This window comes from Botrytis deweyae, assembly GCF_014898535.1.
Source record: "Botrytis deweyae strain B1 chromosome Unknown BDEW_005, whole genome shotgun sequence".
NCBI lineage: Eukaryota > Fungi > Ascomycota > Leotiomycetes > Helotiales > Sclerotiniaceae > Botrytis > Botrytis deweyae.
Window position 1 is genome coordinate 1,047,387 of NW_024066212.1, and position 21,710 is coordinate 1,069,096.

General features: G+C 40.8%; 5 protein-coding genes across 5 annotated transcripts; 1 reads left to right on the forward strand and 4 right to left on the reverse strand.

Moving 5' to 3' along the window:
- Positions 1–1,526: 1,526 nt before the first annotated feature.
- On the reverse strand, positions 1,527–2,564 carry EAE98_002963 (uncharacterized protein; the record flags this gene model as incomplete). The annotated part of the gene is made up of 1 exon (XM_038950583.1): positions 1,527–2,564. One exon carries the CDS (start codon positions 2,562–2,564, stop codon positions 1,527–1,529), a length of 1,038 nt encoding a protein of 345 aa, XP_038813112.1.
- A 5,054-nt stretch (positions 2,565–7,618) lies between these two features.
- Positions 7,619–8,156, reverse strand: EAE98_002964 (uncharacterized protein; the record flags this gene model as incomplete). The annotated part of the gene is made up of 2 exons (XM_038950584.1): positions 7,619–7,769; positions 7,849–8,156. The coding sequence occupies 2 exons, from the start codon at positions 8,154–8,156 to the stop codon at positions 7,619–7,621; spliced, it is 459 nt and encodes a 152-aa protein (XP_038813113.1).
- Positions 8,157–9,558: 1,402 nt separating this feature from the next.
- EAE98_002965 (uncharacterized protein) lies at positions 9,559–13,654 on the forward strand. Its single transcript, XM_038950585.1, has 3 exons — positions 9,559–10,110; positions 10,194–11,657; positions 11,714–13,654. Exons 2-3 carry the CDS (start codon positions 10,548–10,550, stop codon positions 12,239–12,241), a joined length of 1,638 nt encoding a protein of 545 aa, XP_038813114.1. The 5' UTR covers positions 9,559–10,110; positions 10,194–10,547; the 3' UTR covers positions 12,242–13,654.
- A 1,164-nt stretch (positions 13,655–14,818) lies between these two features.
- EAE98_002966 (uncharacterized protein) lies at positions 14,819–15,970 on the reverse strand (the record flags this gene model as incomplete). Its single annotated transcript, XM_038950586.1, has 1 exon — positions 14,819–15,970. One exon carries the CDS (start codon positions 15,968–15,970, stop codon positions 14,819–14,821), a length of 1,152 nt encoding a protein of 383 aa, XP_038813115.1.
- Positions 15,971–18,051: 2,081 nt separating this feature from the next.
- On the reverse strand, positions 18,052–19,268 carry EAE98_002967 (uncharacterized protein; the record flags this gene model as incomplete). Its single annotated transcript, XM_038950587.1, has 4 exons — positions 18,052–18,402; positions 18,466–18,493; positions 18,543–19,114; positions 19,173–19,268. 4 exons carry the CDS (start codon positions 19,266–19,268, stop codon positions 18,052–18,054), a joined length of 1,047 nt encoding a protein of 348 aa, XP_038813116.1.
- Positions 19,269–21,710: the final 2,442 nt, after the last annotated feature.

Below are 21,710 nucleotides of genomic sequence, written 5' to 3' on the forward strand. Positions count from 1 at the left end.
GCTACTGTCACCATCACGCATTCCCCCTATTCGCCAAATTCGAGCCCACAAAGCATCATTATGATTCATCCCGCATCCCGCATCCTCCTCACTACATTCTTAACAACAACGCTCTCATCTCTCCAACTACTCAGCCCAGAACCCTAAAGATGTCACTTCTAGATGGCAGTATACTATATACTATATCATAATTTCCAAGGTTTAGGGTAGCACATGTATTTTTATACAAAAGACAGCAAGAAAAAGGAAGGAGACCTCGCACCCATAAGCACAATAAACGCATCCAATCCAATAATAATCTTACACCAACAAAAGCATATAATACTGCTAATACCAGGCTGGCCCCGAGAAAAGAAAAACACCAAAAACATCCTTCTTCCCAAAGATTCTCTTTAAAGTTTCAAAACATTCCTGATAGATTACCACAACCCATCCCGCAAAGTCTCACTTTCACCTACCTACCTTCCTACTCTTCTTTATCAGATAAAAACATACTTCCTCAATCTAAAAACCAAGACCAAGATCAAAATCCACAGATTATAGATGGAAAAGAATGATTTACTTCTTCATAAACCCCCCATCCTCCCTCCCAAACGAAGCGAAAAGCACACCAATCCTCAAACCAACCATAACCCCCCTCCCCCCTCACCCAAAAAATACATCCCCATCCATCCCTATCCATCCATCACAGCAAAACAAAACAACATCTCATCTCCAAGATATTATAAACCATAAACCATATACCATAACATCCATCAAGTACCTCCTACCTACCTCCTACCTCCTACTCCCACTCCCACTCCCACTCCCACTCCTCCTTCTACTCCTACTCACAATTTCGAATGAACCAATAAAGAATCTACTTAGATTGAACAATTGAACAATTGAACAATTGAATAACTACACAACCATAATAAGGAGGAGTTAGATACCTAGTATATTTGAGACTTGCGTGATGGAGTTGTAGTGGAGGGGAAAGAGAGAGGGGAGGGGAGCAGTAATAGAAGGAAGGTCTTAGACGAGCATACTTTTACTACATAGCTGCTCCTCGAACAATACTTTTATTTTCATTTTGAGGAGTTGAGTGAGTTGTGGGTTACGGCAAAGGACGTGGTGAGTGGGAGATATCTATACTCCGACTTACTTGTGCTTTGGGACGAGTGCCTAGACTCTTGTGGTATTTACTACTGGAATTATACAAAGATTTTATTGGAAAGCTATCTATCATTCACTCACTCAAGACATGGAGAGGGACAATGTTTTCGGTATAAGAAGGGTATCGTTCATTCATCTATCAATGTTGCAGAGCAATGCAAATAACTATCTTTTCGAACCTTTCCGTTCTGCCTTTCCTATTCCCCCAGGATATCCACCTTTCGATCCATACCCAACCGAATTACACAAGACGTCATAAAAGTAACCTGAACGCCCGACGCTAAATGCAACAAATATCTTGTCTCATTCATCTCTTCCTTATATCCTCCTATCCGTCCAATGACCATTTTTCATCCGTAGACTCCCACCACTTAAATGGCACCATGAGAATAAGGCTCATAAGCACCAGTGCGCGTGGGCTGATGGTGTTGTTGTGGATGATAGATACCGTGTTGTTGACCCCCATATGCAGTTTCTGGTCCATCAATCTTCTGATAGGCCATGGTTTGTGGGATCAACTTCTCTTGATCATTGACGCTGCGTCTGTTCTTCTTGCTGCTATTGTGATCAGATGCGCAACAACAGATAGTGAAGACCCAGAAGAAACTGCTTGCGATGCTGAAGGCAACAGCGAGCCATGTAACAGCGAGGAAATGTGTATCGATAGAGGCTTCGACTCCGTATGCTTTGGCGGCTGTTTTGATGGAACCGACTGTGACGGAGGAGAGAACGGTAGCCAAGATAGATGCGGCAATGACAGCAGCGGTGCTGAAACCAGAGATGATGTATGTAACGCAGGAGGCGGCTCTAGAACACATGGCGAAGATACCAAGGAAGAGTTCCAATGCTGTGGCGATCAAGGCGATGATGTATACTACTTGTGTCCATTTTGATAACGCGGTAAAGGTCTTCAAAGCATGTTTGACTTCGCTTGGGAGAGTGGCATTGACACCTGTCGCAGAAGCAAGAGTATCGATGGAAGTCGTATTGAGAGAAGTGGCCGCCCAGTTGAATTTCGCCTTGGTACATGTGGTGTTCTTGTCTGTGACAGCGCAGTAACCCCAAAGACTAACCTTATAACTATCCGCCAAATCCAAGTCTTTGGCCGTGATGTTGGTTGCCGAATCGGTTCCGGTGATTGAAGCAATAGCAGATTCGACAGTGTTCTTCTCAGAGGTAGTAGAGGGAGTCAAGGCGGCGACGGTGAGATCTGCAAGACCACGTTTGCGGAAAGAGTTCTCGAGACTGAGGAGTGCCGAGGAGGAAATAGAGAGGTTGGTTGTGTTGACGACGAAGATGTCGAGAGATTTGTCTGTAACGCCAGCGAGGGATGCGATGAGAAGACAGACTAAACTGGCGAGGGTTAAGCCAAATGGCACACCGACGCAAAGAAATCGACCGAAACCCATGATTTTGAGATAGTGTAACGATTGTTGGTGTTGGTGTTGGTGTTGTGGTTCTTGTGATGATTCTATCGTTGATCTAGGTAGGTATTTGGATATCGTAAAATCAAATCCCAAGAGAAAGAACGAATGTGATTCTTCTAAGATGGATAGGTAGATGGAAGGATAGAAGAAACCAAATCAAACGAAGAAAAAGTTGGTATGAGATGAAATGGAAAGAGAAATAATGTGGAAGGGCAGGATAGATGTACTCAAGTACGAGCAGCAGTAGAGTAAGGGTACTGTAGTCTGTGGTAGGCGGAGCAGTCGAGCGACGCAGTATGTATGGGGCTGTGAACTGTGAACTGTGTGAATGACGAAAAAACACAGACTTTTTTATGGGGAAATCCTGGTTGATGGTCGAAAGATGTGAGACATTAAGGGATCTTCGATGAAGGGCAATGCAGAGAGAAGTTTTTGAAGTTTGTGAAGTTTTGAAGTATTGAGGTTTAGATGTTTTCATGGAAGAAAAAGAAGGAAAGAAGGAAGGGAAGGGATAGATTCAATTTGATAGAATCTTACATTGATACTAGGTATTCATAACCAACAACATACTAGGTACTCTCTAGTAGGTCCTTCCCTTCCTCTCTTCCTTGCTTACTCATCTCATTCCTGTATCCAGCCCTGACCTGGTCGAAGGAATATCTTATTCCGTATCAATAATATATCAATCTACCACAAACTCACATCTCAATCTCTCAAAGGACTATCACGGTTGTATCACACCACCACACTCTTTGCTGTTGACCCTTTCACGCCTTCCCATCCATCCATCACCTCGACAACTTGTACTCCCTCCAACCCCTCAACCCTACCGCCCTTTCCTCGCACTACTCCCTTCCTTCTCACCCCTGAAGATGCAGAAGATACAGACATGAATACAAACATGAATAAGCCATGGCAACGCAACGCAACGCAAACACACCCACCTCCTTTGCTGCGTATTCGCACCCACCCACCACTTTACCATGTCTGCACATAGTATATCACCGTGTGGCTGGATCCTTTCATTAACTTCTCGCCCTAAGCCTCTATAGGAATAGTTTCATCACAGATTCGTACCTGATTCATCGCCCTACCGTGGCTCGCGAGTGACACGAAAAATGGCACACGTATCCTTTTAACCTCAATTCACATTAATTACTACAACTTCAAAATTAATTATTAAATCACAATATAATAATATCAACTTGCCGTAATTATTATAAGGATAAAACGTATTTCCAACAGTATAATAAAAATTTTGTTAAAGCTAAAACCTAGGCTATATTTGATAAAATAGTTGATGGAATTATCACTATTTTCAAAGCTCGAGTATTCAGGGCCTACAATATCGTACCTTATATTGGATATCGATATTAATATAATCGCAATTCAAGATGTTTATATAATTTTATAATATATAAAGAGATTAAAGAAGCAAAAAAAACCCTTATTCTTTGCAATATATATACTATAGAAATTATAATCCAAATAAAGAGTTTTGAGATTAGATCTCTTAATTGGAAGTAATTGAGAGAGGTATATAGATTAGATTAATTCAGAAGGATTATTGTATAAGCTATAGAATCTATAGGATATCGAAAATATATAGTTTATTATAAGGAATAGATTATATAAAGGATAGCTGCTACTAGATTCCAATTTGCTTATAATATATTAGCTAAATACCCTAATCCGAAGGATTAAAGAAAAATTAGATTCTCTGATAAATGTCATTAAGGTTTTGAACCTGAAAAAAAATATAGAATTATTAGAAAGCTAAACTAGAGGCTCTATTCTGAGTATATTCAATTCAGAAAAATAGAAAAGAAAGAATACTACAATAAATAATACTACTAGGCAGTAATAAGCTACAATTTTAAAAGCAATCTTATATATTACAATATTTCTGAAAACCGAAATAATAAATTATCTTATAAGATTTATATCGATATTATATTGAATAAAAAGGTAAAGTAATAATTAACTATATCAAAGGATTTTGTACTCGAAAAAGATAGTAATTCAGAATACAGTTATGAAAATAAGAAAAATAATATAATAAAGAAATAAAAAAGAAATTATAATTTAGAAATCTATCAAAACTGTTATGATAATTCTAATCTCTCAATCATTGAAAATATCTGATAAATCCCAAAACAAATCGTTCGAAAGTATATTTATTAGGACAATATAATTATATAGGAACTTATAAATAAAGGTTAGAAGCAAGTTATTATTGAATATATTAATAAACTAATAAATATTATATCTCAAAGACTTAGAAATATTATTAAAATAAAAGAATAATTTACTAGATAATGAAAAGATAATCAAAAGAGTAGTTTTTAGAATAATTTCCTTCTCGAAATAACTTACTTTTAAAAGAAATTAAACTACAATACTATTTTATATCAATTATATAATTATATTATTCAAAATAATATTTTATATAGTATCAATATTAATTTTTTTATCTTATACTAAATCTCAAAGCTCTGAATATAACAAATTTAAAAATCTCTGTTAATAAAAGCAAATCGATCCTTTGTAATGAATTATTCTATAAATATTGTATTTAGAATTATAAAACTTATATAGAATTAATTTCTGATATTGAATTAATAAAATTACCATATTATTCTTATTATAAATATAAAAAGTGGTAATATTAAATTAATTGAAAGAGAAGTGTTATTTTATTAAATGAGAATTACAAATTTGTATATGCCATTTTTCCTGTCACCCGCGAGCGTGGGTCACCCAATCAAACCAGCCGGACTGACTGAAAAAGTCTATTTATATCCCTCTTCTTCGCTATTGTCTTTTTGATTAAACCCTACCGATAACCACTTTGAGCGTAGTCGCGTGCTAGGTGGTCTCAAACACATCGCCAGCTAACTTGGGAAAACGAACGGTGGAACAGGAAATGGAGATGAGAATAGTATTTTGTGATGCATCAGTAATATCAAGTTTCCTCCTACACGAGACTTTATGCTGCGTCGGAGAAGAGTATCATTTTTAAAACATCAAACAGCAAATAGCAAATCGCAACTTTCATGCCCAGGTACCTAGGTAAACTTCTCACCTCTCCTCCCTTACTCCCTTAGTACGTAAAAAGCACGGTAACACTCCGGAAACCTTAATTTATTCTCTTCAACAAACCATCCAGAGATATGGATATCCATCCCAATCACTGTCAATCAATCCATCAATCAATCAAAAGTATGGAGAAACCTCGCCGTCCAGCTACGGTAGTCCGCGTGAACGGCTCTGACAGGTGGGTAGGATCGATAGCAAAATTCTTACCTACCTCGCCTACATACATACTTGCTCCAGCCCTCCCAGCCCAGTGTGTCAAAACTTCACACCAGAGATATCCGGCCATCATATCATCACATCATGCCCAAAGTTCCTACGCGTCTTTTAGAGTTAGGTTGCCAAGATCTGCAAAGTGTCAAGCCGTGCCGTGTCAACTTAATTCTGGTCGTGGCTGAGAAGTTAGAACGAACTTTCCAGAGAGCAGATGCATGCGATTACATTTAATTATGGAGATGCATATTACGATTAGAGAGTAGATTTATATATATGAATATTTATATACATAAATGGGTTTGATCTGAAAACTTCAGATCGTAGGTTCTCAACTGCTTTCACATCTGTAGAAGCCTTGATGCGCAGATAGGCTTAGATGGTTACCTACATGTTAAGGCACCGCGCGCGGGGATTAACATCGTTTCAGTGCCCTGTCCTGTTACTGTGTGCTCTGGCCCCGGGTTGGTTGGAAATGGCATAGACCCCCTGCCTGCCCTTCAGGATACTTTGTAGAATTTCGTGGTTTGGCTACGATATACGGAGTACGATACTGTGCATATTTCTTCCATGCGGGGATATTGATATTGATATTGATATTTAAGTTTTGATGGGAGATTTGTTTCGCTTGGGATGGGGAACTCACTCATCGTCGGGTGTCACCGTACGTATACCGGTATATGAGGAAGTTTATCTCGCACTGTGTTGGCGTGTTAGTAGGCAGGTAGGGTACTTTTACGAGGTATCATCTACATGTGAGTATGTCTTGTCAGTGGGAAAAACAGTGCAAAGACTTTAATTCTAAATTGTGAAATGCGGCCTGGGGAAGTGTAAGTTGGATCTTTGAGATTTGAGTTGTATCTTAAACTTGGAATAGATTATGAAAAGGAGTTTTATGAGTTCTATTCGCTGATATGTATTGGATGTCTATACTTAATAATCGCTGGCTAATATAGAAAATTAAAAATACTATGCTGTAGTCGAGTACAAGGGATAAATCTGCTTTTAAGTTATGTTACCATTCAAAATAGTATTAATTCTTTCCACGCTGTCCATCACGATTGGGGAGGTTAAACCCCATAATTCAAAAAACGAAACAATTGCTAGCGCTACTACTAATACCAAATCGCTCAAGAGCCGAAAAAACTCCTGAATTGGGTTGACACGTTGAAGCATTCTACTTTCTACATATCCTTTACTTCCTCGAGCGTAGCGTACAAAGTCTTCCGCAGGGAAGTGACGCTGAGCATGTTTGGAATTCGTCACGGAGATCGTCAAAATATCTAGGGCTGACACTCGATTCAGGCGTCGCCTAGTCAACGGCGATAAACGGTTGCTACTGTCTTTGGATTCCTGCTGTTTTTGGATACTACCAGGCAGAGCCTTTGTATCCTGTCCCAGTGTTCAATCCGTATTAGGAGCCTCAGTGATTCTTCGGAAACAATGAAATAATCAATATTGAAGTTTATGAGAGCTTGTGCTGCAAAAACATGGGGATTAGTGGGAAAATTGTAGCAGTATAAGTTGTCCAAAGAGGGGCTAGACATTAGGATGTACGACAAAGAAGAATGGACGGCACTTGCGGGTAGAGCTTTCCCCTTGCAGAGATTCTATGGATTGTGACGAGCGAGCAAGTCGTTCGTCATACTCTGGACTCATGCAGTTAAGCATTGCTGTACCATTTTGGGGACTTGAACAATTAAGAGTGAAGAAGCAAGGATCATCGGCTACTTCTTGAGTGTCATGCTCCATGTATCAGGTGTGCCAGCATTTTTGGGAAGGAGAGTGCTTATGCGAGTAAGAAAAAGCTCCTCGATGGGCAAATCGATAATAATTGCGGCGTCATCAATGGCAGCAACAGTGGCAGTAACGATGCGCCTGTGAAGAAGATTCCCTTATCCATTTTAGATATCGATGCTCCAAATCAAGCGCTCTAAAGTTGAAAGGCAAAGTGTACCCGCGATAGCGCCTAGTTGTGCTTATCATCTGAATTTTCATCACAATTGATCCATGACTGCCTTCGTCCCCACTGTTCTCCTGAGACTCTATTCCATCGAGTGAATGAACCGACTCACTCGTGTTGTCCTGCTCTTGATTTGTCCGCTGGACCACCTCCTGACCAGATTCATTATCAAGCTCAAATCCATTACTCTCAGGATGGATCACTTGCTGGAGGACCTGTTGAATCACCTCTTGAATCTCCTGGTCGCATTCGTGATCAAACTCACACTCATTATCCTGATGATGATTCCCTTGAGGATCCATTGTTTTACTGGAATGTGGTCCTATAACGATGCCTTTGGTAAAAATCCAGGTGGATATATTATTGCAATGCTCCAAAATTGTGTATGAAGTTGGAGAAGGTTAAACAAACAAATCGGAAGAGGGGGAAATCAAGGAAATGGAAACAACAAGTATAAGTGATAATGACAACCGCAACTGGAACATACCTTCTCATGTACTGGATGATGGAAAGAGCACACATGAGACTTAAGGTTGCTATGATACCTTTCCCCATGAATACCTATGCTATTGAGAAACGAGGACAATGATGGACAAAGAATTGAAGAAGACTGGAAGTCCTTCCCTGGAACAATCCTATGGATTCTCGAATGCTTCCACGACACCAAATCTTGCTACTTAGCAACGTGGAAAGGTTGATGCCTTTTTTTGGGGGGATCGGTTGGTTTTGACGCATGCCGATTCTATGGTTCGCATTTTCTGACATGGAACAATGTCAAGTCCATGCTGAAGTGCCTTTCTCTGACCAAGGTGTTTAATCTGAGAAATTGAGCAATATCAGCAATGTAGATATCAACTTCAGTCTTCAGCCTTTCTTTCAGCTAAGCCTTCTCTTCGTGTGAGGGTATCAGATAGTGTATTGGATGATGCACCTGCTTTTCTGCCTACGCCTTTGAAGGTCCTTGAAGATATCAAGAAAATGACTTGTGGCTGTTTCTTGCCTCTCCAGACGTCTCTGATACTGTTCTTGCCGCTTGTGAATATCGCCTCAACGACGACGTATTGAACAATCTAACTGCTCTCCTACCCACCTCTCAGTATTCTCATGGTCACTCAAGATCGAACATCTTGTGCTCCGGACCCAGGGGAATATGGTTCTAGAATAATCTAGAATGTAGATAGCTCGGAAGGGAATGGATACGGAACGGATATGGAGATATAATAGGTTTATCTTGACAATCAACACGAAGTACATATTGTTCAACCTCGGAGGATATAAGTAGATATTTGATCAAAATCCATCATAATACGATAGAATATCGAGGGCTTCGAATCGGTGAATTTACCCAAAGTCGACCAAATCAAGATGATACGATAAAACCAATCCTTGAGTACTTTGGTCAGTAGTTGAAGTGATACTCTTTAGTCCACCAGTCATACTAGAATAAAATACATTTACTAAGAATTTTGACTTCACTCGAGCTTCACTCTCTTTCTTGACTTTCTCAACCTTCTTATTAACCTTCTTTCCTCTCTTCCCCCTCGTCATCAAAATATGTAGTGCGATCGCCAAGCATTTTTTCTTCACAGCAACCAATCATTGTATGGAAGAACGAGAGACCATCCATCATCTTTTTGGCCTTTGGGTCTTTTTTGGTCCCGGTTCCCGATAGCCCAAAATCAAAACTAAGAAACCAACAACTCCATCCATTCAAAGGAACGAATTGGAAGAAAACAAACAACCAACGGATCCCTTTCCATAACGAAGCCTTTTTGATATTTGATAAATTCAAATTATCTTTCATCATCAATTACTGATTATTGATTAACGTTCCTAGTGCTCCGTTGAGTCCTAGATTCCGAAGGATTTCATTTATAATTCGTCCACGCCCTCTTGTACCATCTACCCACCTTACACACATCCATCGTCTTTAAAGCAAACCTACCGGTCTTTCAGGAAGCTAGAACGCATACGTTCTGGGACGAGCCGCTTCCGTCCCCCCACGGTTCTCTGCTCGATATAACACTTGTAATACATCGAAAGTCGCTCTGGCCAATATACCTAGGCACTTGGGACGGTCTTCTCGATAATCGCAGTGTGAACGGAACGAATCCCCATCTCGACGAAGACCTTAGCTTCAACAAGATCGACTCAGCCTCAACGCTAGGAATTACTTAATCTTCAGTAAAGGTACGTACCAATTCTCATACCCATGGTATTCTTTAACCGCTTCCTTCACTGCTTGAATATACAAAGGTGACTTGCTTCATCCCGCTCAAAAGATCATGCAGCTTTATGAAGGAGAATGTGTAGCCGAACTCATGCTTACAACTAGATAGACAGTTCATCACAGTTCACCACCTTTTCGACACAAAGCCTTCTTCAAAAGTCATACAAATTTGCTGTTACGATTGCATACAACTCGACCTGTCATTAGAACCATACGGCTTGTTTACTTCACCAATACCACCCTACGGTTAGCCATACGAATAACGTACACGATATTTACCCAAGACAATCAAGGCAGTGTTCGGTGATCTATTACAATCCCTCGTCGACACAAGAAGCAAATCTCCTACCTCTTTGGCTCATATTGACAGCTGAACGGCAGCGACATCTCTGAGTCATCCCGAAGTACACGGAGTTAATACTCGATAAAGATCTGCTGGGCTCACATATTTGAACTTGGAACGATGGGAAACCAACCTTCTAAAGGTTCGGGGTCTGCAACCCCGCGCAGAAGTGCATCTCAAACGTCTCTTGATAGAGGGTCGGATAATTTATCGTCTTATCCTTCATTCAGCAAAGCGGATACCAAGGAATCCAACAAATCATTCAGAGGCGCCCTTCGGTCGAAAATACCGGGTTCCAAGGACAGCCCAAGAAACTCGATTGCTGGAATAAGTAGCCTTGTAGACTCAAACGACAAATCCGATGCTGCTTCAATGAAATCGGGAAAAAGCGCTACATCGGGCAGGGCATCATCGGTGCCAGGCTCACCAACTTCACCTCAAGATTCTTCGGAAGATATTCCTTCACCAACCGATGATCTCAAACCTCCCCCATCGCCTGTTCAATCTGCTTCGGTGAAGTCTGGACATCATGATGTCAGCGCTGCACAACGTAGTGGTGAGGTAGATCATGTCTCCGATCAACCGCCTTCCGGTACAGTCAATCCTTACGCAGTTGGAGGCCGCGCTGGGCAATCTATACTGGTCAGGAGAGCAAATGAGATTAATCCTGTTGACACGGCTACCTTGCTAGCTGCTCCAATGAATGGATCCAATGAAACCTCACTCTCAACCTCAAACTCCGCACAAATCTCAATGGGTAGCTTGAAAGACAAAGATCTTGACGACTATATCTCGCGACTCTTGGATGCAGGATATCAGGGTAAAAGCACAAAGGGAGTTTGTCTTAAAAGTGCGGAAATCAACTCAATCTGTCTTCGAGCGAGAGAGATTGTATTAGAGCAACCGCCACTGATTGAATTGGAAGCCCCAGTTAAGATTGTAGGTGATATACATGGGCAATACTCGGACCTCATACGCATGTTCGAAATGTGTGGATTCCCTCCCTCGTCAAACTTCTTATTCTTGGGTGACTATGTCGATCGAGGAAAGCAGTCCCTCGAGACAATTTTGTTGCTCTTGTGCTACAAAATCAAATATCCCGAGAACTTCTTTTTGCTAAGAGGTAATCACGAATGCGCAAACGTTACTAGAGTCTATGGATTCTATGATGAGTGTAAACGAAGAGCTAATGTAAAAGTGTGGAAGACGTTTGTAGATGTCTTTAATTGTGTACGTAACCGCCTTTTGATCTAGTATGTGTGCCTTTTGACTAACTTTGTGACTAGCTACCTATCGCCGCAATTGTCGCAGGGAAAATCTTTTGTGTCCATGGCGGCTTATCTCCCGCGCTTAGCCATATGGATGATATCAGAAATATTGCTCGACCAACAGACGTTCCTGACTATGGATTACTTAACGATCTTTTGTGGTCTGATCCTGCAGATCAGGAAGCAGATTGGGAGCAGAGCGAGAGAGGCGTTAGTTACTCGTTCGGTAAGAAGGTCATTCAGGAGTTTCTGTTAAGACATGATTTTGATTTGGTCTGCCGGGCACATATGGTTGTTGAAGATGGTTACGAATTTTTTGAAGGTCGAGTCCTTGTTACGGTGTTCTCTGCGCCAAATTATTGTGGCGAATTCGACAATTATGGAGCCGTTATGAGTGTTTCGACAGAATTACTTTGCAGCTTTGAACTGTTGAAGCCATTGGACTCCAGCGCGTTGAAGAGCCAGATGAAAAAGAGCCGGAACAAACGAAATAGTATGGTCAACAGTCCTCCGCCGACCGGAACCTTTGCTCCACAGAGCGTATAATGAACTGTCGGATAATTCTCAAACAAATATAGACAAAAAGATTGCCCTGGATGGAAAACCCTATACATTCGAAGAAGAAAACCCAAAACAAGATGCGATGTCAAGAATTACGGAGCATGCCATGATTTACGCGCTTAAAGAGGTCATGCAAGAGTGGCCAAGTACATACAGGACTAAAACGTGACCGAGAAGAGATTTCAGTCACTTTAAAATGTCTAAGAGGTCGAGGCTCGTTTTTCACGGTATGGAGAAGGTCAAGATAGATAGTGGAGGCTGGAGGCTGGAAGCTGCCCGTAGATGTTATATGCACACATTTGATTTATTTTCTTTTCCTGCGGATAGTTTCTTATCCGCGATATCAACAGGCTCTCCCCTTTCTCGAAAGTACGACACGGAAACGGATACATTTTATATTGGCGTTATTTGTTTTGGTACGTCACGGATGGGGGACAGAAGATCACAAACATGAACTCTACTTTTCATTCGCCTCTGTAGAGTACACAATCGCTGTTTATGAACATACAGATGGATAGGTGGGTGATCGACGGCCGTATGTATGCTGGGTTAGTGGTGTATCTGGTATTCATAATATTTGGGGCGGAGGTCAGAGTAGAACTCAGCGGCATCGCTGGAGTTGGGAGTTGTTGGGAGGGGTGAGATGGCATGGAAACATGGTAGCTCTTGAGCATCGTGTTGATTGACTCGACTTACTCATCAATTGATGCAATCGATAGATGACGAAACGATATGAGATTATATGCGTTCTTCAATTTCTGATCTTCATACATGCGTGCTCATTTGATTGATGTGAATAAAAGTTTTGTATCTTTCATTTCTACCTCTGGTTCTGTGTTTTTCTGGACGAAAATCAGAGCAGATCAGGCTCTTCAACGCAAAATTCCAAAATCGTGATCTCGTCTTGTGATTAGGACGTTTAAGTTGAAAGGCCTACCTACTGTAGGTACCTAGGTAGATAAGCATATGTTCTTGGCATGGAAGCTTCCAAATCTCTTCTGTTCTCGTCCAAACTTGTTTTGCCAAGAAAATCTACAAGTTGTTACTGTGGGAAGACTTCCTACGGACTTTGTGAGGAGTTTGATTGCGCAATTTGGGGTTTGACGGTAGTTTTATATTGCTGATATTCATATCCTGGTGTTCATTTGAGATGAGATGAGATGTCCAGGGAAATGGGGTGATGCCTCGTGAGTCCCGATCTATCTGTTCTTGGGGAATGGATGAGTTTGTAGTCCCGAGGAGTAGGTACTCTCGGTACCTACCTATGCTCTACATAGTTGTTAGGATGGGCTGGAAAGGTACTCGCTAAGCGGGAGGTTGGATATGGGGAGGGGACCCAGATTTGGGGGATGAGGAGGTGAGTGAAGTGGTTTGTGAAAGGATTGGGGTAGGTAGTGCAGATTGATGGGATAGAGATTTATTATGTGGAAGTTGTGGAAGACTTGGGATTGTAAAGATGGGTTTGGGAGATGAGATGGTGGAAAAACGGGTTGTGGGATTTTGTTATTGATTTTGTTGTTGATTTTGTTAATTATCTGTAGCGAGGGGATAAAAGGAGAATGAACCAAAGCTTTATGATTCGCGTATTGTCGAGTATTGAAGCTTTCTACCTAGTCTTAGGGATATTTTGTTGGATCTACAGTTCTGGGGAATAAGATTCTGTAGGTCATGCGCTTAGGAAGGTAGCGTGTAGGAAAGGCCATCTGAACAGTCATGGTTTATCTGGGGCTCGGAGAGATTTTAACAATGACGAGATAATAATTGATTAGGAGCAATAAATAATAGAGGTGATATAAACAAAATTCGTGTGTAGCAAAATGAATAATGGGGAGTATAGATAAACTTGGTTATATCAGACTAAAATTTTTGATCAATTAAATCCGGTATAAAAAAAATTCCAATATAAAAAATGGTGGTTCAAGTTTTCTAATCAAAATTTATATCCGATTTCGAGCCGATTTCAACTTCAAACCCCGATATTTTCAAAAAAAATATTATATAATAACAGCTAATTAAGCTTACTCATCCAAAATACAACTTATTTAGTCAAATCTACTACCAAAATTTATACCGAATTTGTAAAAAAAAGTATCCGATATATTGGTTTTGATTGAAATTCCAATATTTATATACAAATTTCAAAAAAATTACTAAAAAAGTCCGGTATATCCAAGATTCTGGTATATCCCAGTCCGGTATAGCCAAGTTTATCTGTAATCGTGTATTCAACCGATATAAACTGTGCATTGCCACACAAGATGGTGTTTTCCATGTGTTACTGACTCTAAGAATACTCGAAATTGTAAAAAAGATTGAGAGTACAGCAAAATAGGAATACCGGTCTAATCTACAGCTGGATGATATCAAGAAGGCATGGCTTTGTAAACTTGCTCTGACTTTTTAATCCTGAAGTCACCGAGAAAGAAGATCGTGACCAATAGTCGACCTCTTCAAACTTCATCCAACATATCAAGGACTTGAGCTTCCTGAGAATTTCCAAGTCTCCCTTCCAATGGCCTTTTACTCAGAATCAGGCTCGGAAGCAATTTCCGAGGCTTGAGTTCAATCTTTACTGGCAGATGGCAATCCCTCTTCGCTCTCAGCCTCCCGAGTTTCAACCAACCCATAAGAAGTGGATGGGGATCTCTGATGAATATAAGGAAACCATGAGAGGAACCTTTCCAGTGCCGATGCAGGAATTGATTTCTCGGATCTTGAGAGCTCACCATCTTCTGTATACTCATTGGAGATTGGAAGGAGCCGGCTAAACGAATTGACGTTCTCTGGAGATGTGTCCTTGAAATAATTGTAGCAGCCAGTTGAGAGTATGACTACCAATCCACCCATTATCTTCCACGCCGTGAAGCCCGATGATCGCAATGCTGGGAATATGACATACTGAGTTGCCGCAATCGTGAGCAGACTGATCGAAGTTCCCACCAATTTCGTAAGATTGTCCCTTTTCCGCAACATGGCGGCAACGATCAAGCCGACTCCAGATGTCAGACATGAAAAATAGATAGCAATCGTTGCGGTAGATGTTACCGAGAGATTCGAATTCGTCCCCCGATCAGTCGTCATCCAAGTAGCGATGGGGTATGAGACGATGGAAAAGAACACTCCCCACAGGTAAAGCCAAAGTTGAGATTCCCAAAAGGACCCAGTCTTGGTAAGAGACTCACTAGCAATGCTAGCGATTGCAGAAAATACCGCTATCACCAATCCTGCCACAGGAGCCACGAGCCAGCCCTTTGTGTCATTGCCCGAGGGAATATTGAAGAGGAAGAGTCCAAAACAGAGGAATCCAAGAGATATCCACGATCGAGCGTTTCCTTGCTTCCTAACCCAGAAATGATGCAGGATCGCCGTCGCTGGAATTTTCGCAAGCATACATACTTGGAGAAGACTCGGCGATGTGGAAGGCAGAATCGTGAAATATATCAGGTTGTTTATGAGGTAAAAGGCCGCTGGAACACCGTATTGCAAAACATCCCTGAAGTCGTTCCTGTTGAACTTTTTTCTTATCGAAGAAAGACCTTCCTCGGAATGATTGATAATTATAGCTGCGATGGCAAGCTTTAGAGTTTCGGAAAGAAGTGCAATCAACGATGGAGTTATCTGAGGAGCCGTGTGAAAGGCAAAATATGCGTAGTTTGCGCGTATGGTTTCTCCAACGATATAGATTGGGAGGAGGTTGTCGGCGAAGGAACTCATGATTCAATGGTATGAGGAGAATTAAATGGAAAGATTGAATACAGAAATGAAAGAACACATCTTCCAGTGGAAAGCCTTGGCTGTCCTTACTTATTATCAGTGTTCTAGAAGCAAGTAAGGGGCACAACAGAAACGGAGAATTTGTCTCATTATTTGTTGTTTTGATCTATTTTCATCAGCTGGCTTTTCCATACCAAATGTGATCGATCGTGCTAGAAAGGTGGAATATGCACAGGATACCTTTATCGGGCAATTGAGGTCGACAACGATTGACACAAGTAATTATTTTCTTCAAGAATATTGACCTATATATACATACATCTCACGATAATGATTATGACGAGAAGGAGGGAATGGATAAAATATGAATGACTATGTGCATATGTGCAATGGGCACATGATAAAAGAAAGATACCAAATATAAAACTTCTCATCTCTAATTCTTACTTGATCAATTGAGTGCTCAACAAGATCCCATGAGATAAATAGATGTTACATTTATCTACCGACTCTAGATCTACATAGCGATCGACGCACAAGTGAGTACAGAGGGGTTATGCTTATGTAAGATATCACCTAACAACTTGTAGCTCCAAAAAATATATGAGGGGCAAAAATGGACACTAGCAATCACAACAACGTGGATTGACATCGCGTCTAATCACCAAGGTATGTACAGAGTATATATTCCCTACTTTCAAGAGCAGAGCCCAAAAAAACATCAGACCCCCAAAAAAACAGAAAATTTGAATTTTGGGGCGTTGCCCGGGATTGAACCGGGGACCTCTTACATGGAGAATTAATCAAGAAGACTAATAAATCCCTAAGCAAGAATTATACCACTAAACCACAACACCTGGTTGATTGGCAGTCCTTATTTAAAGAGCAATATATACTACATTGGTTACCATTCTTACTTGCATATCTCGTAAACAAGCATCTTACATTCTTATCCCATGGTGAATACAGGCATCATTTTATCATGTTTTACTATATTCAGATTCCGAGCTTTTAATTACAAAATTAAGTACTGGAGTTGTTCGTTTCGTTACCTAGGTAGGTAAAGCATTCGTTCTACTCGTGTCAATAGTATGTAAGCATCCATGATATCAATGAATTTACCAGTCGATGTATGAATTAACGAAACACACACTTTTCACTTTCTAATTTTTAACAAGTTCATTCTCCAATGATTTGATCTCAAATTTTACATTTTGATTATTCAATATGTATTGAATAATTGTAATGATTCCTAAGATATACAAATTGATATATTCTAATATATCTATAAGTCAATTTTTTGTAGTGTTTTGTTAGTTCGTACACCCACTACTAACCTAACCACATTTCAACATCATCTAGATTCACCTAATATACCGGATATATTTTCACAATATAATTTGAGATAAGTAAAGAATTTCTAATTATTTTCTACGTCTTTTAACATTGTACCAACCCCAGCGTATGCAGATTGAGCTATCTCGAGCTATCTCAACTCGACCATTTGGGACAGCATCTAACATCGACTGATCTTCTGAACTTCATTCTAGGATAGCATCTACTGGTAGGGTAGTCCAAATGCATACATAATTAGTTGACCTGCAATTGTCATCATTACTGATCAGCAACTGTAAAGGTAAGTGATTTGCCCCGCACTCACTGACGTGTAGGCTTTGTAGGAGAAGATCCATTGGGGGTGACTACAAAACACGGCATGGCATATATTCGACGAGATCGGTGTTATGGGAAGCTATATCTGCTTCTGTTTTTAGCTAAACAAGTATTGTCACAGATGTCAGATGGTGTCACCTTTACCCATCATCTCACGAGATTGTTCCAGCAAGATTGAATCCTTCTCAGCGGGCCAGTGTTTGCAGAAGATGTAAAGAAATTTGAATTGATAATGAAAGCTTAGGAACTATATAAGTGTTGCATAACCAATTTATTAACCGTGAAGCCAGCCTCTTATCACATCATAAACAGAAAGTTTCCCTTCCGTCCTCTTCTTATTTACCCGACACGATCACACCTGGGACCGACCGTCACGGGCACTCTGTAAAAACTGGACCATGAGTAGAGACTCAGTTGATACGTTGTCGTTTCTCCCTAGACCTGCGCGGCTCCAAATAATAATCTATGTCTCTCGATGTACTATCAGACTCCGGTGCCGCTGCTGGTGGATTTAATAGCGAAGAGATTGAAATGGGTTTGGTGTCAAGAGGATGTGCTGCGACAGATGGACCGGCAATGATAGCTTGTGTTGCGATGTCTGGATCTGCTTTAATAATTCTTGGCCCGGCGTATGGGTCAACAGGAGCAGTCCTTGGCTCGGTTGATAGGTTGACAGTGACAGTTCTTGAATCAACGACATCCCATTTAAAAGGGCCAAGCGCGGCATTTAGAATTTGGTTGGCTACAAAGTCTGCCTCGAGCTGGTTTTATAGCTCCATGATGCCTTCATTCTTCAAATGGGCGATTGCTTCATCGAATTCTACACCTTTTAGAGAGTTTGGATTCTCCCACCTACATTATTAATATGCTGATCTTAAGGGGAAAAAGGATATCGACTTACATATCGTCTGGTATCTGTGGGATCAAGAATAGGGCGCCTTTATCAAGAGCCTTACATATTTTATCGTATCTCGATCCAGCAGTAACCCAAATTTGTAGGTTCGCTTTGATGACGTCCACCTCATCAGTGATTTTGTCGCATCTTGTGAATGCTGTGATCAGCCGTTGATGTAGAATGCTATGCAATTTATATGACATTACTTTCTGCCCATGACTAAACAACGACGCTAGCTGGTACAAGAAGCTAACGTGGAACCTTCGAAAGATGATGTCTTGCGCCTGTCGCAGGCGCGAATTGCGAACTACAAGGTATGACTCAATAGCGATATCTTCAGCTGACCGATTGGCATTCGAAATCTCAAAGGGCTGCCAAAAACGGTAGGGATTCTCCTTCCATATTTGATAGTGATTTTGTACACTAGGCGGTAGAGAAAAGTTGCGAGTAATGACGAGTGCCAGCGCTGGACATTTAGCCCTCTTTCTGGTGTTGTTGGTCTTACGTAACATTTCCTGCGCAGCCCTTTTGTATTTTGTAGGTAGAGATGTGAGAATATCGCAGAGAAAGCTTGTAAACTGTAAACAAAGTTATATCTATCTCTCCTGACAAAATGTAGAAAACGGCATCACTTACCTCTTCCTGATCTAACAAAAATTCTACGGTATGTTCTACATCGTAAACTTTCAGCTTTTGAATAATACTACCGACGGTATGCTTATCATGCGACATGCTGAAACGAGGAGGGAACTTTATCAGTGCCACAAGACTCTAGGGAATCGATCGTCTGGAAAGCGTATGGAGAGATCAGGGGGCTGCGATAAAAGAAACCTGGAGAAATTAAATTGAAAGAGCCGTTTGGATGTTTCAGCTAAAGGATATGTAGAGGAAGCTAGAATAATGGTTCAGTTCTCTAATGAAGAATTAACTGCAGAGATCAGAAGAACTTATAATTTATAAGAAAATAATCATGAGCTGAAAACGGGATTGGCTAATCTTCCGAGCTTTTGCGCTTAGCTATATTCACCCAGTGTCCCAAGTAGTTTGCGAAAAGGGTTTAGCGACAGTGACAACGCACTTTTCAGGGCCTTGTTAGTAGTAAATTGTTTTCGCTTAAGATACCAGATGAGTTACAAAAGGAGGTTATCGCATGGGCTTCATGCGTAATTTCTCTTTCAGCTCCTAGGTCACCAAATTATGTTCATTTCCAATCCTAGACGTCTATGAAAAGAATTCGTAGGGGATTTAGGACAGGCTCGAGACAGGACCACAGCAGTTCACATTTCCTGGTATGTATTATTAACGAATCAACCTGATTGGTTCCGGTAAAGGGAAATTAGCGCCCGAATTTTCCATCGCTTTTAATTCCTCTAGCTGCATTGGTTTTATGTGCTCGCCTCGTTCGTGGTATATGGTAGGAATCAATCTTGGACCTATTTGTCATTGCGTACCAGGTGTCAATGGTTATCTGTGATGTGTAATGATGATATCAAGCTGTTATATTCAAATGACCGATATTCATTCATTTATATATGGTGAGATAAGTTGTCCTTAGCGAAAGAACGAGCTTGATAAACTTCGATTGATGCATGGTAGCCTGATTCATAACTGACTTAAGAATGAAATGCCACGTTCCCTTTCTGTACTTTTCTTTCTCCAACATAATACTTATTTTTATACTTGGAAATAATCATCGGAATATTGACCGCCATTTTCGACAACGACCAATCAACAGAGACCTCAAGCAATAGCCCAAATTCAAACCTAGTTTCTTATGGGCGAAGTCGAATAGTATTAATTGTTACTATGAGTATATCTTGATACGGAGAGCCAAATTATTTTTGAAAATTTGAGACCAGAGGTGCGCAGAGAGAACAAGTATACCTAACGCCAGCGAAGAGGGGCGAAAATGCTGGGGCGGGTGTAGATGGACATGTCGTTGTAAGCAAGTAAACGACATTGACAATGTGGGGCTAACAAATAAGATCGAGATGGAAAGATGAGAGGATGGAATGGGCAGATGAGATAGCAGATAGCGGAGGCTGGCTGCAGGTCAGAGGAAATCATAATTGCTTATAGGCAAGTTTGAATCTTTTCTTGGATCACAAAGGTGAACAGCTAGGTCATACACTCTCAAAGAAATTGGGGGTAACAGTACGCATTGCAATATCACTCTTTCATGAGGCAATACGCCCCCTTTGAGGTGAGATTCGCTTCCGATAAGTCATGATCCGCCATCTATAACTTCCTCTCGCACGATGCAGACTGATGTAAACGCATTCATGGCAACACACTTGCGTGACTGCTAATGCTCCAGGCGTGTTGGACAGAAGTACAGTTCTAACTGGAGCTAGTATACTTATAAAAGCGAAGAATTAACTGCATCTCAATCTTTCAACGGTATCAAGTAGTATCTCAAAAGTATCTTTGAGCATGTTCTTGATCGTTCACTTCGTAGACTAGTGCTGAGTGGATCAAGGTACGATGAGAGACGCTCAGCGATCGACGAGATGTAACAATGGGGCATCATCAAATTTGATGGGTGCAGTGGAGAACGGACGAAGCGGTTTGAAATGGTAAGGCTTGGAAGGAAAAGAGAGGGCGAGTTTGTTCTTCTCGGAGCAAAAGGATTAAATAACGTCCGAAGCTATGTTTTTCAACATGATCGTCCGCAAGTTTGTGTTTGTGATGGGCATCTAAGACCGCATGCTTCAATTGCACGCAAGATTGCGAGATAACACCAAATCCAATAACTGTTAAGGTAATTGTTGGAATCTATAACGATCAGAAGGTCGTCGTGGGAGAATGATGTCCATCTTGGAATTGAAGCCAACGCGTGATGGAGATATTTCAAAGGGTTGTTTGTATGCATGCCCCAAACGGTTTATGGTCAATGGTTGAACTTTCCATAAATTGATTGGCTGTCGTCTTCATCTCGAATAATGAGGGAAGTACATAGTCGGCATCGAAATAAGTCATGTAAGCAAGAACAATACGATGTCTTGTAGACAGACATATTGTTCAAAACACAAGATACTTTCTTTCCCCGCCAAAGAAGGCCTAGTGCGTTGAAGTGGCTCAGTGGGGGGTGACTTTTGAAAGTGGGGCACAATAGCTCTCACTCTCATTTTTCTACGACACAGGAAGGAGAGAGACGGAATAATTATATCGTAC

Coding starts and splice junctions, on each gene's coding strand:
- EAE98_002965 (XM_038950585.1), top strand. CDS start 10,548: ATGGGAAACCAACCTTCTAAAGGTTCGGGGTCTGCAACCCCGCGCAGA. Junction 11,658..11,713: donor TTGTAGATGTCTTTAATTGT/GTACGTAACCGC, acceptor CTTTGTGACTAG/CTACCTATCGCCGCAATTGT.